Source organism: Panthera onca, chromosome A3, assembly GCF_046562875.1.
Source record: "Panthera onca isolate mPanOnc1 chromosome A3, mPanOnc1 haplotype 2, whole genome shotgun sequence".
NCBI classification, from domain to species: Eukaryota; Metazoa; Chordata; class Mammalia; order Carnivora; family Felidae; genus Panthera; species Panthera onca.
This window is the reverse complement of record NC_138341.1, coordinates 95,401,973-95,415,994: the sequence shown is the minus strand read 5'-3', so window position 1 is coordinate 95,415,994 and position 14,022 is coordinate 95,401,973. Positions and strand designations below refer to the sequence as shown.

The 14,022-nt window shown below is 41.8% G+C and overlaps 1 protein-coding gene across 11 annotated transcripts in view; it reads left to right on the top strand.

Moving 5' to 3' along the window:
* Window positions 1-4,393, top strand: part of RIN2 (Ras and Rab interactor 2) — a 225,070-nt gene extending 220,677 nt beyond the window's left edge. For all 11 annotated transcript variants that reach the window (XM_060611176.3, XM_078444300.2, XM_060611190.3 and 8 more), the window contains one exon: window positions 2,534-4,393. In XM_060611176.3, the coding sequence (XP_060467159.1) occupies window positions 2,534-2,857 (324 nt within the window). In that variant the 3' untranslated portion in view covers window positions 2,858-4,393. The remainder of the gene's footprint in view (window positions 1-2,533) is intronic.
* The last annotated feature ends 9,629 nt before the right edge of the window (window positions 4,394-14,022 follow it).

Below are 14,022 nucleotides of genomic sequence, written 5' to 3'. Positions count from 1 at the left end.
GACATCTTTACCCAATACAACACCTCTTGATTTGCTCACAGTCCATGACATGAATAAGTCTGCAACCGTCTTTGAGTAGTATTTTCAAAGTTTCAAACCGGATTCTAAAACCTGTGTTTTGTTTCTGTGTGTCACATGGTGAATTTCCAAGCAGGGTAGATTAGTCTCTGTGTCCAGATTCACCTTTCCTGCCTTTTTGTCTTTTCGATGCTCTGAAAATACTCGGAGGTATGTCTGGTTCAAAGTCAGCCCATTGTGGAAAGGCAAGATCAGCAAGTTTTTCTTCAAGATAGCAATATTCTCAGAAATAGGTTCCCAAGTGCACAAATCTAAAAAAAACAAGAATGCCTACTATGTCCCCCTCCCCGACTCCTTTGGGTTGTTGAAGAACTATCCAGTGTTAAGTGATTTAGCATACGCAGGCTCTTGGATACTGTGATATTGGCTGGGTGCTGAGAGGTTTCCAAAGGTCAGTCCTACAGCCTCTGAAGAGGAGAACAGAGGAAATGAGAAAAGCTCATGTTTCCATCTCCCTGCCTGCCACCAGCTCCTCCCTCCATCTGAAGCTTCTAACCCGGAGACCCCCAGATTCTGCAGAGCCCTTCCCCACTGGCCTCTCTTATCTTGGAGAAGCACACCTTCTTAGAATACAATCCAAGAGAGGAATTGTCAGTGCTTGGCTTGGTGGTAAAAGTGAAAGCTCAGAAGCAAAGCTCCACTTGGAACTCCTAAATCAGGGGTCACAGACACATACGATGGTCTCCTCACATTGGAGAGATGGCACACCACAGTGGTGAAAGTGCTAGAACACTGGCTCTCCCACTCACAAGCTGTGTGGCCTTAGGCAAGTTACTTAGCATTTCTGTGCTTCAGTTTCTTCACTGGTCCAGTGGGCATGGTGTAGACTTCCTTACATAGTTCTCATCAGGGGCACGTGGGTCCTCAGTCAGTTAAGCCTCCAACTCTTGGTTTCAGCTCAGGTCATGATCCTGGGGTTGTGAATTTGAGCCCCACATCAGTCTCTGTGCTGACTGCAGGGCCTGCTTGGGATTCTCTTTCTCTCCTCTCTCTCTGCCCCTCCCCCACTTGCACAGTCTCTGTGTCTCTCAAAAATAAATAAACTTCAAAAAAAATGTTCTCTTCAGGAGTCATGGGTTAATGCATACCAAGAGTGTGAGCCAAGTGTTGGCAGTGGGATGGAGAGGAGAGGGTTGGTAAAATGGAACATGTGTGTTGTCTCAGGTATTCACATTCAAGACTTATCTTCCACATGCAGAGCTCCTGTCCTTCCCAAGGGCCTTTCCTTCCATCAGCCCAGTAAGCCCTCAAGGTAGCCATGTGGGGCCCTGGGCCGAGAGCCCACTTCCCTTTGCTCCTGAGCAGGGGTGCCAGATTTAGAAAAGGGAAACATTTGTTTTCCATCTGGGCATGCTCTGTTTTATCTGGTAACCTCATTCCTGCTGAAGTGGAAAATTGAAGAAAGATCCCAAAGAGCCTAATATGAGCACGGGAGTCTCTACAGCCTGTCTGGGCTTTGTGTGAGGTCACGGGTTTACTGTACTTCACGATGGCATGTGCCTGGCGCCATTCGCAGACCCAAGCCTGCAAGCATGCCCTTCTATTTCCCTGAAACCGCACCCTGCACTTAACCAGAGCCATCCTCAAGGCCTTGTGCCAGAATGAACATTTTCCTCCTGCTGACCCTTTCCACATTGTTCTCGGAGCCGCTGGGAACCTCGGATCAGGTTGAACCACATGAAATTAACTGTCACTTGGGGACGTGCAAAATGGTTAAACATCAGCAGTATCTTGTGGTCCCTTGTAACATTCTTGCCTTTGCTTAGGCTTCATTAAAAGTAGTCCAGGGGCACTTGGGTGGCTCAGTCGGTTAAGCGTTTGACTCTTGATTTTGGCTCATGATTTCGAGGTTCGTGAGCTCAAGCCCTGCATCAGGCTCTGCACTGACAGTGCAGGTGCGGAGGAGCCTGCTTGGGATTCTCTGTCTCCTCTCTCTCTGCCCCTGTCCCGCTCATGCGCTCTCGCTCTCTCTCTCTCTCTCTCTCAAAATTAAATAAGCTTAAAAAAAATCCTTAAAAAAATTTTTTTAAAGTAGTCCAAAGTGAGTACAGTACCTGCTCTTGTGTCTAAATATTTTAAATGTCTCTTCCTGCCAACTCCTGGTGCAGCCTCTTCTGCTGTTTGGTTTACTCTTTAAGCTGGGAATAAACCCAGCGGGGATTCCTTAACCAGACTTCATGAGGGACACTGAAAGATCAGAGCAGGGCTGACTGGACCTCCTGCTTCTTGTGCTTATGGTGCATCGGTCCATATAGTTGTTCTCTCCACTGTCCAAATTCAAATCAGCCTCTCTCCTCACACTTGAGGCCTCAGGTCCTGACAGCACCATCCTGATGGGCCAGTGCCTGGAACGGCTCACAGGTTAGACCTCTCCTTAGTATTACTGTGCTTGCTTATTGCTCTGTCTCGTTTCCTCTTCTGATTTGTCTCCATCATCTCTCTTTCCCACCTGCAGAATTACCTCCGAGTTGCATTCCAGGAGGTCAACAGTGGCTGCACAGGAAAGACCCTCCTCGTGAGACCTTACGTTACCACCGAGGATGTGTGCCAGCTCTGTGCTGAGAAGTTTAAGGTGGGGGACCCTGAGGAGTACAGCCTCTTCCTCTTTGTTGACGAAACATGGCAGCAGCTGGCAGAGGACACTTACCCTCAAAAAATCAAGGCTGAGCTGCACAGCCGGCCACAACCCCACATCTTCCACTTTGTCTACAAGCGCATCAAGAATGATCCTTACGGTGTCATTTTCCAGAATGGGGAAGAAGATCTTACCACCTCATAGAAGACGTGAGACTTCCCAGTGGTGCATCCAAAGGGGGGTTTAGGAACCTTGCCTTCTGGCTTCCACGTGCTTGTGCTTGAAAAGCAGTCACCTCCTTGGGGACCCCTTGGTTCAGTGACTAAGCCATCCACAGGCTGACTTGGGCAAAGGCATCTTCAGCCACATTGCCCAAGCAAGGTAGCTGAGGTTCATGAAACGGTAGGATTCTCCTTCAGAGATGGGAGAATTTCATTTGATAGTTTAGGTGTCCTGAGAATGTTTGTTTGCTACCTACCCCCAGCCAGGTTCTAGGTTGGCTCACATGTACGTATATGTCCTGAATAAACATTTAGGGTATAAGCTCTTCTCTTGAATTCGACAGCAGGTATTTGACAAGACTGTCCGATGCAGTGCGTCAGGTGCTTCTCCGTTCTGTGGATGGCTCCATCCTTTCCTTTTCTCTCTTTTGTTCTCTCTTTCTCCCTTTCTCTCTCTCTCCCTTTGTTTCTTTCTTTCAAAGAGCCTTTGTGTTTTTATATATTTCATAGAAATTTTTATAGCAGTTGCAGGTAAACTGTCAGGATTGGTTTTTAAAATATTTTTGTAACTTTAAAATATTCTATAATTATGCATGTGATTTTAACGTTTAATATTTTCAAAAAGAAATCTCTTGCTGGATTTGAGAGTATCTCACTTTTAAAATGTCTCTCTTCTATAACTGGATGTTTCGGCAACTTTTGTGGGGAAAGACTGCTGGAGTTCTTAAAGCGATGCATTATTGACACTGGCCACAGAATGCCTTGGAAATCTGATGTACTGTTGTTACCTTGTTCATGCTTAGTGGTATTGTGCTCTTTTGTGTTTTAACCAAGTGATGCTGAGGATCAGGAGAGAAATGAATGTAGAGAGAGGTCGAGAGAGAAAAACAGACTCTGACAAAGGACTAAGGAATGTAGTCTGCTGGTTCAGACTCCTTGAAGGAAGTGGTAAAAGGGAATGGAAGGATCCACTTACGCTGAAAATACTGTAAATACGCAGTGACATTAGGCAAAAATATATCCAATGTTATTTGCTTTTGGAGATAATTTTGGAAACCCCCATGAGGAGAAAAAAAATAAGGATAATACTACCCCCTTTCCACATAAATCAAAACTAAGAGCATCAAATTATTTGCGGGCAGAAACCATGTATGTGTAATGTGACTTTCGTTGAGTTAAATAAGATGCTGTTTGGAAAAGAGTTTGCAATGCCACCAAAAAGCCCTTCTGTGTTATAAGAATGTATGGTGAAGTTAACTTCATGTTTTATGAAACCTGTTTTGGGGGTGCACAAAGTATGAGGGTCTTGTATCCATGTGACACAGGTAGTTACCAGAACATGTGATTGTACTGTGTAGAGATGCGTAGTCATCTAATTTGGTTGGCTTTGTACCTTGTACCTTTTTTTAGCTTTTGCTGTCCATCTAGAACCCTCATCACATACTGTGTTGTACTTCCTTTTGTAAATGATTTTTTAAATGGAATTTTGCACATAATACATTGTAATACTGTATGATAATCATGTGTGAAGAGTTTTGAAATACCGAGTTGTCCTTTTTTTATTCAAGGAGCAGAGTACAATTATGCACACCACGTTATGCAAATCTGAAATGCACACCAGTGTTTGTGGTTAGATAATCCATGGAGAGGAAATGGCAAAGTTTGCATTTTTTCAGAAGACCGTATACACATAAGAGGCAAAAATCCAGGAGTAGAAGGAAAAGATAGTGTTCCAATCTGAAAGGATTTCCAGTGTTATCTAGGACAGAACACGACTTTGTTGGACATAGAGAAAAATCACTGTTAATCAGAAGGGCCCTGAAGACACCTCCCACCATTCTACCTCTGAAGTGCCCTGTCCGAAAGTTGAACACTCTTTCAAAACCAACAGGGCAGGCACTCTTTTTTGCGTCCATATTCCTGGTGCTTGGAGCTGTGCCTGGCAGATAGCAAGTCCTTGACCAGTCCTTGTTGACTGAATGAACTTTCTAACCCATCAGTAAGATGGATACTTAAGGATCAGAACTACAGCTAGATGAGCTGCCTGCTTTTTATATTCACAATGAACTAAACATGGGGCCAGTTCAATCCATATAGCCCTCCTCCTCACCCTCCAAATTCAGGTCATCGTCTTCCTTGTCCTTAGAAGTCAGTACACAGTGATTTAAAGCAAGCCCTAACGTCTGAATGGGAGGCAGCCTTCAGTGAGATGAGAGAGAGATCAAAACAGGAAAATTTCCGTGTGAGCAGAAGAAAACATCACAAGACAGCCCCTGGTTTTGTCATTGGGCAATGTTTCCCTGCTAAAATTACAACATAACATGTGTCTTGACTTTTTTCCCCCCACGCAGACATTCTCACTTCTCAAATTGCCAGGAAACAGATTTTGGCGAAGTTTGGAAGGAATAAGGGGAGAGTAAAAATATACATGATGGGTGGAGGGAGAAGATAATGTATTTCCAAATCTAAAATTATGTTATAAAAGTTGAATGCCGGCCAGAGGAAAAGATTTCTTTTTTTTTTTTTTAATGTAGGCACTGCCAAATATTCCCCCCTCAGGGACACAGACTAGAAATAGAAACTTAATAAAGTAGTTCAGTATCATGTGGAAGTTACAACTTTAGATGTATAAGAAAACAAAAGGCAGGAACCCTAACCATGAATGCGTTCATTCATAAATGTGGCTTTGCCTCCATTGGGCATCTCTTACCTTCATCTTCTTAAAGAGACTAGAAATGAGAGCATCCTGGTTGTTAACAGCACTGCCTGGTTACCCCTCAAAAGTCAGAGAGAAATGGCACAGTACATGGGCCATGGTTATTTTAATCACCTGGCCATATCTGATAGTAAACTCCCAAAAATCATTTTTCAGACCATGTTTGTGATGGTGAATTTCAAACCAAAAGTGTTATTGGTTATTTAGTTAACCCAAATCAAGTTGGAGATGTGAAAAATTTATATAACATTGCAGATTCATAAGCAGACAAGAAGGAAAAATGGAAGAGGTGGTGGGAGGGAGGAGGCCAATATCTGGTAGTTGTGTCAGAGAACAGGATTTATTTGAAAAAGATCTATTTGTCTCAAAGGATGGGTGGCTGATGGCCCAAACTTTTCCCACACAAACACCAGCTTTTCCAGGAAGACGGACACAGGAAGTTTTAAAATGATTCAGAAAGATCTGTTAGAGATTTAATGGAGCGGTACCCGAGGTCTGCCCTCAAACCCCCAACCCAGCAGGAAAATCAGGTTTGATAGAAGTGAGGCAGTTGAGCAGGGAATGGGGGCCACTTCTTGTCTGGATTGTAAGAAACTCTTCCACAGTGGAATATGCCCGAATTCTGAAACACTCCACATAACAGACCTTTATAATTGCATTACAGAAATGAATCTGAGAATTTCCCTTGACCAAACACAGCCCCCCCCCTCTCTCTCGCCAGTCTGGAGGGGAAGGAGTCCAGAGCCCACAGCCCAGGGTGGTCGAGCCTGAGCCAGACTCTACTCAGGGCTACGGTTTTCCTCAGGGGTGTGCAATAGAGATGAGGAGGGCCTATACCTCTGTAATCAGCTCCCTGGGAAGCTTCACCTCCCACAAGTGAAGGCAATTCCTCTCATTTAGCTCTGTTCCTCTCCTTTCCTCCCACCGCCCCCACCACGGCTCTGGAAGGTGGGGCTTCTCTCCAGTAGGTTTCAATGAGGGCCATTTACAAGGCTCTTTGCCAACAGGCAGGCTCTGACTGGGCATGTCCTTTCCTCAGCTCCTTCCCTACTTCCTACCAGAGACTCAGAGTGTGAATGAGGCCCCAGTGCAAACGCTGTCCTCCCACCCCGTCTGTCACCGGGACTCAGGGTCCACTGGTCCTATTTGGATCAGGTTCCCAGCTTTGGCTGCTTCTTCAAATCACCTGCAGGCCTTTAAAACTCTTAACGCCCTGGCTTCCCAGACCATGAGTCTCTGCAGATGGGGCCCAGACAGCCATTCTCACTAAAACTTCCAAGGTGAGTGTACTGTGAAGTTGGGCCTGATAAACACTAGTTTAGGTCAAGACACAGGTCTGAAGATACAAACACACCCAGGAGAATGAAGACCTTGTCTACAGCCACTAACACCTAACCAAGTGCAGGTTCTCGATCTTCTTCGGCCGGCGAAGACCATGGAACAGGGTACTATGGCATCATCCTATAGAAATATGAAGCAAACCACATAGGTAATGTTAAATTTTCTAGTAGCCACATAAAAAAAAGGAAAAAGAAATAGGTAAAATTAATAGTAATATATTACCATACTCCTAATTTATTTAAGTAACAGATTTGTGATATATTTTAGCTCATGATATCCCAAGTATCATACCTCAACAATTAACTTCAATATTAAAGATGTGTTTTATTTTTACACTGTCTTCAAAATCTTGTGTGTCTTTTGCACTCATTCCACAGTTCACAGTTCATTTCACAAATGTTCAAAAGCTACACGTGGCTAGTGGCTACCCTGTTGGACAGTACAGTCCTAGCATATTAACTGAGAATAAGTTAGAAAGCTAAAAATGACTATATGTGTATATAAAATTTAAAAAGCATCCACCACTTACATCCATTAAAAACCACATATACACACTGTCAAACACATACTTCTCACTGGCCGCGCATTTTGGCTCACAAGAGTGCCACTGGGCCTGCAGGAATTTATCCGCGCAAAGTCAGAACAGTGTCCAGCACCCCACGAGCATATTAAATATTAGTTGCTATTATCATTAGATAAGCAACTTCTTCGAAATTTTTCCACTACTGTTTATTCATACTTATCTGCTTCTGTTATTACCCACTGGCAAGTTTCTTATGAAATAGAAGAAAGGCAGTAACAGGTATTGAAGGTTTAAGCAAATATACTGGGGTGGGATGCCCAGTGTGGGAGGATTAAAACTAGAGTGAATGCCATCCTGTAACTTTGTCTTTGCTGATGAGCGTGGTGGTGGTGGCCGTGTGTGTGTGTGTGTGTGTGTGTGTGTGTGTATGAATTGGCAGGATTTTCTCAGTGTTCCCTACAGGCCAAGAGTATCGACAGGGCCCATAGCCAGTAGGGACTTTTGCCAAGAAGGGAGAAGGGGAGGAAGGGAGGTTGCAAGGACAAGTTTTGTCCGCTCCCCAGTCATGGTCTGAGTGAGATCCTGAGAGGAACCATCTCTGCAACCATGGAGTCTGCTGTAAACCTTCACAGAAAGAAATTATTACTTAAGTAGAAGTGTAACTCTGGTCAGCAATTGTTTCAACAGCTTTTCCACTTTTTATTGTGTTTATTATATTCCCTCGTATATTTAGATATATATATAGAAGCATGCATAATTATTTAACAGGATTGCGCTGAAAAGCATGATGCTTTACCCAAAAGAAAAAGGTGTTTGATGTGATCTTCTTTATCTCTGCTGGCCACAATTCTAATGTCTTGCCAGTTTTACAGATTATGAGAAAATGGACTCATTAATCAGATTGCGCTCTGAGTTAATTTTATCTTCCTCACTTGCTTTCACCTTTGCGGTCAGTAGACATGCATCTACCCTGAACAGAAAGATGAAAACCTGCCAAAAGCAATAAAGTGACAAAGACTCTTTAACCAATCAAAAGTAAATATATATGTGAACTTGCTAGGACATTGGAAAGGTTGGTTTTTTACCAGCATGATACCTGGCAAACTGCAAAATCTCATTACACAGATAGTTGGACATTCGGCTACAAAATACAGTCCCCGGGCCAAGAGTTGCATCTCCTTGGTGTGAATCTTGAGCCCCTCCCAGACCTGCTGAATCAGAGCCTGCGTTTTGGCAGAATCTGCAGATTATCTGTTGCACTTTGATTGAGAAGTATCAGTTTCAGACATACGTGGGGTAATGGCATTTGTGCAGCCAATACAGTTACACAAGTGTAGGTGTGCTGCTGTTATAAGACTGGAGAAAGGAGAAGAAAATGGCTGTGAGGCTTACTTAAAAAAAGGAGGGTGGATAACCTCACTTAAAACCACCTGCATTATCACAGGTTTAAAATACAGGTATTGGGAAATAAGGATTTACCTCAAGTTTTTATGTTATGTTCTTGCTTCTGTAGGAAAGAGAGGAGACCTGAAAGGTATGGGGAAAGCCTGGAAATGAGGTGGGTTTTGCTCGTTTTGTTGGGTGTTGTCTTCTTTTACCTCTTACTGTGTGAGAGTGAACAAAAACTGGAAAGGTTTCTTTCTGTCTGGGCCAGCTGCTCACAGACGTGTGTGTTTGTGTGTGTGTGTGTGTGTGTGTGTGTGTGTGTGCACAGACATCATCATGTAGTCTGGAGAATTAATTAGTCACACTGCACATGATGTAGGAAGTTCATGAGCTTTTTTATTATCTGAAAGGACAGACAACATTCTTTTAAAGACATTTTCTTCCCTGAGGATGCATTCATCAGAGGGCCATTTTACTTATCAATTTTGAAAAACGTGGAAGATACATGTAAGTGTTTTTGGTGACCAAGGAGTGAATTGTTCAAAATGGAAGAGAGTGGGCTCCCTTGGCCTTGCCAGCTGATTGCCGAGGGAAAGGATCAGAAGAATTGAAGGTGAAATATTTGAGGTGAAATGTCATCCTGGGAATTCTCCTTACCATTCTACAGAGTTAAATATCCTATTTCCTATAGCCTGTGTGCCCGCCACCTTTTTTTGCTTAGTTTTTTCACTTACCTCTTTGTCTTCTTGAAGCACACCATTAGGAAGAATTAAAGGTGAAATATTTGAGGCCTTACATATTCTTCTGACTTTTCTATCCTTACTGGTGCTTGATAGTTTGGCTGGATAGAGAATTCTATGTTAGAAATGGTCTCTTAGAATTTTGCAGGTTAGAAATCATTTTCCTTCATTTGACTTCTGGCTTTCAGAGATGCCGTTGAGAAGTCTGATACCATTTGATATCTAATCCTTGCTTCTATCAACATATACCTTGTGTGTATCTTATATAGTTGACATAATGGCCCCCAAAGAATCGTATTTCACTTTATCTATAACATTGGATAATCTCTTTCCACTTTGACCAAGGGCCCAGCCATATGACCTACCTTGGTCAAAAACACGAGGCAAGTAAATGTTTGAAAAGTGCATTGGGCTAGCCCTGTCTTGCTGCTGAGAGTCCTCTCATCACCCTTGTGAACAAATACAGACTGGTTTTCTGGAAGACAAGAGATCACCATTCCAGGAAGTCTCAGACATGTGAGTGAGGCGGTCTAAGGCCATGCATCCAGTTCAGACCTGAACAATTACCCAACCAACCCACAAATTATTTTTAAGTCACTAAGTTTGAGTGGTTCGCTAATTAGCGAAAGTGAACTAATACACCTTCCTTACATTTCCCAGATCTTTTTAGAAACTTTTAGAATTGTATCTTTATCCATACTGTTTGGAATTGTCAGTGATGTACCTTGCTGTGGGTTTTTTTAAATCAATTGGAAGAGACTCCATGGTCTCTTTCACTCTGGAAATTCATATTTTTAAATTCTGAAGACATTTCTTATATTTTTAAAATGACCATTTCTTCCTCTCCATTTTCTTTTTCACTTTCTTGAATTCCTATTATTTGGATATTGGACCTATTAGATTGAGCTGACTCTCTCTCTCTCTCTCTCTCTCTCTCTTTTTCTTTACCTTTGATCCTTACTTTCTGTCTGTCTATATTTCTTACACTTGGGGGCATTACTTCAATTATTGATTTTTTATTTATAATAACATATTTGCAATTTCCCAGAATTTTTTTTGTCTCAGGATGTAATTTTTATAACAATTTGTTCTTTCGTTCTGTGGATGCAGTATCTTCTTACCTCTCTGTGGATATTATAAGATGATCTGGTTTAGTGTTTTTCTGTTCATCCAGTTCTATTTTTGTTTGATTGTTTTGATCTCTGTCTTTTGGGTTAGAGTCTCTCTTCAAATGCTCAGTGACTTTTAGCTATTCATAATTAAATATAAAGCACCACAAAGCTTGTTGGAAATCATGTATATGGGGCAGAGATTGTGAATTGGTGGCCTAGAGTACCTATGTGGCAGTCTGTTCCTTTTGTCAGAGGACTGAGAAAACGTGAATATCTTTGGGACTTTTCTCCTGGGTCAGGCAGTTTCCCCACAAAAAAAATTCCCTAATGTCTGACTGGGGTCAATTTAGCTCCCAGCATTTGGAGGGAAAAGCAGGCAAAGGGTTTGCAGGAGGTCATTATTCAGGATGCCAGCTTTCAAATAATCCTCACTGTCAGTAGGATGTCTTACCCTCACCCTTCATGATTGTGTTCTGAACTCAGGCACACAACTTCTTGTGCCTCTCCAGGGAGTAAGGGTCTCATATTCTCCCTTTCTCATACCTGACTTGTCTATTTCCCCAAGCTTCCCCAGATTCTGCCCCATGAATTAATTGCCTTGCCTCTTGGCCTTTCCTCCTGCAGTCACTGACCTTTTGGCTTTATTCTATCTGCTAAATTAGTTTATTAGCATCAATAATTTTGTTGCCAGTTCTCGCTGGCTATTGTCTCTTCCTTCATTCTCTTTGTTCTTATGGATGTATACCTTGAAAAAAAATTTTTTTTAATTCTTCTTTTAGTGAGGTATTGGTAAGGAGTAGATGTATGCAGTGTCCCTTGCTTAAATGGAACCCTGCAGTCACCTCTTAGTATGAACGGTGAGCGCACCCGTAAAACTTGCTTAGCAAAACCGAACATAATTACACTGATGGTCAGAGTCAATGCATCTACCCTGCTCAGTTATTATTTTATAAAAAATAAATTTGTTATCTGAAGGCAACCACCCACCCAAGTTCCTTTATTGTCAAGCACATTGCCTAGGATTTGTCAAAATATATATATGCACTGTGCTTTTTGTCCTTTTCACATGATCTGAAGGAAAAGAAACGGAACAACAACAGATGAAACACCAAGCCGTTTGCTTGTTTAAATGTGGAATTCTGCCATGGTGGATGTGAACCTGGGTCAGCACTGTTTACAGAAGAGCACATGGTGTTTTGTTTCAATGAGCAGGAAAATGTTTTGTGATAAAATGTGGTAAAAGCTTGTAGTTTTTTTTTTTTCTAACTAAGCAGTAAAAGGAATTACACAATGTAAAATAATAAATAAAAAGGTCTATGAGTCATCTTTAATGTGGGGAGAAACAGTGTTTTTCCTGCATGTTAAAAATAAAATTGAAACAGAAATCAATAACAGCATGTCCTAGAAGCCCCCCAAAAACTGTAAGACTTGATAGGGTTTAAAGTAGTTCATGCTTTTTATTGAAATGGTGGGGACAATAATGTAAGAACTATTGATTTTATTTTTTTTAAGTCATGTTTATTAAGATATAACTTACAGACAGTAAATTTTCACTCTCTTTAGTGTATGTTCTATGAATTTTGACAGAAACACTCAGTAATGATCAATCCCATGAAACTCTCCCATAATTCCCTTCTGCTCCCCCAACCCCAGCCCCTGGCAACCACTGATCTATTTTCTGTTTCTATAATTCTGCCTTTTCCAGAATGTCACATAAATGGAATCACACAGCACACAGAATTTTGACTCTGGCTTCAACAATTGTATACAGGTTTTTTTGTGAATATAAGTTTTCATCTCTCTGGGATAAATACCCAGGAGTGCAATTGCCAGGTTAAATGGTAGTTGCATATTTAGGTTTTAAAGAAATCACCAAACTGTTTTCCAGAGAGGCTGCACCATTTTACATTCCCACTGGCTATGTGGGAGTGATCCAGCTTTGATTTTTTTGGTGTTTGTTGTAAATTTCATCATTTAAACTGCTGAAATGCATTAGGACATGTGCTACAGAGATTCACTAGGTTTAAAATGTATGTGCCGTTAAGAATGTTTTATTTCTGGGGGCACCTGGGTGGCTCAGTTGGTTAAGTGTCTGACTTCAGCTCAGGTCATGATCTCACAGTCCGTGAGTTCAAGCCCCATGTTGGGCTCTGTGCTGACAGATCAGAGCCTGGAGCCTGCTTCAAATTCTGTGTCTCCCTCTCTCTCTGCCCCTCTCCTGCTCATGCTCTGTTCTCTGTCTCAAGAATAAATAAAAATATTTAAAAAAAAGAATGTTTTATTTCTGGAAGTGTTATGACTAATGACACTCCAACATAAACTAAGTCACCCACAAAAGGGAAAACAAAAATCATGCTGCCCTACTCTTTTCCCCCAGAAATTAAACACCAGAAAACAATGAAGTAACGATGTTTACAAAGTCTTAAGCTTTAAAGGAAACCTTTAAGTACCCATATTTCTACAGTACTCTGTCATTTCTTTAGTTTCAATGCAGTGTTAAATCACACACACACACACACACACACACACACACACACACAAGATGACTAGGTGTTTGGTACACCCTTCCAAGGTTAACTCTGTAAGCTGCAGAAAACTGATAGTAAAGACAATGACTCTAGTCCACAGAAACAGAAGTGCACTATGTGTGTCCAGAAGATGCAGTAGACTACCACTCTGTGGGTATCAACCAGTTTTACATCTTCCTGATTGCCTTGTGCACTTTAAATTCTCCTTTGAAGTGGTTGTAACAACTTACTGTTTTTTTCATTAATTAGTGAATTAAAATCTTTGTCATGTGCTCATCTTACATTTATTTGAAAATCAAATTTTACCTTTCCTAAAAATGATCCTTTAACAGTCATTTAAAATGGTGCATTAGGTTTTCCTGATAGGAAATTGCCTCTAAAATATGGCCCCGTTTAAATGCCTGGCAGGCAGTAGCTGAGATCATGAGCTCATATTCTGCCCTCCTAGTACATTTATAGAACCTGTGGATATGAGTTTGCATGCTCCAGGAACTATTACATGTGTGTTTACACTCACCTGTATTGTTGAGGTTTTTGGAAACAATGCCTGGAGATAAGCTTGGACCTAGGGAAAGAAACCCTTCTTTTTCTTTCTTTTCTTTTTTTTTTTTTTGAAGTTTATTTCTTTATTTAGAGAGAGAGTGTGAATGGGGTAAGGGCAGAGAGAGAGGGAGAGAGAGAATCCCAAGCAGGCTCTGTGCTGTCAGCATGGAGCCTAAAGAATGGTGACATCATGACCTGAGTGGAAACCAAGAGTCTGATACTCAATGGACTGAGCCACCCACATGCCCTGGGAGATCAT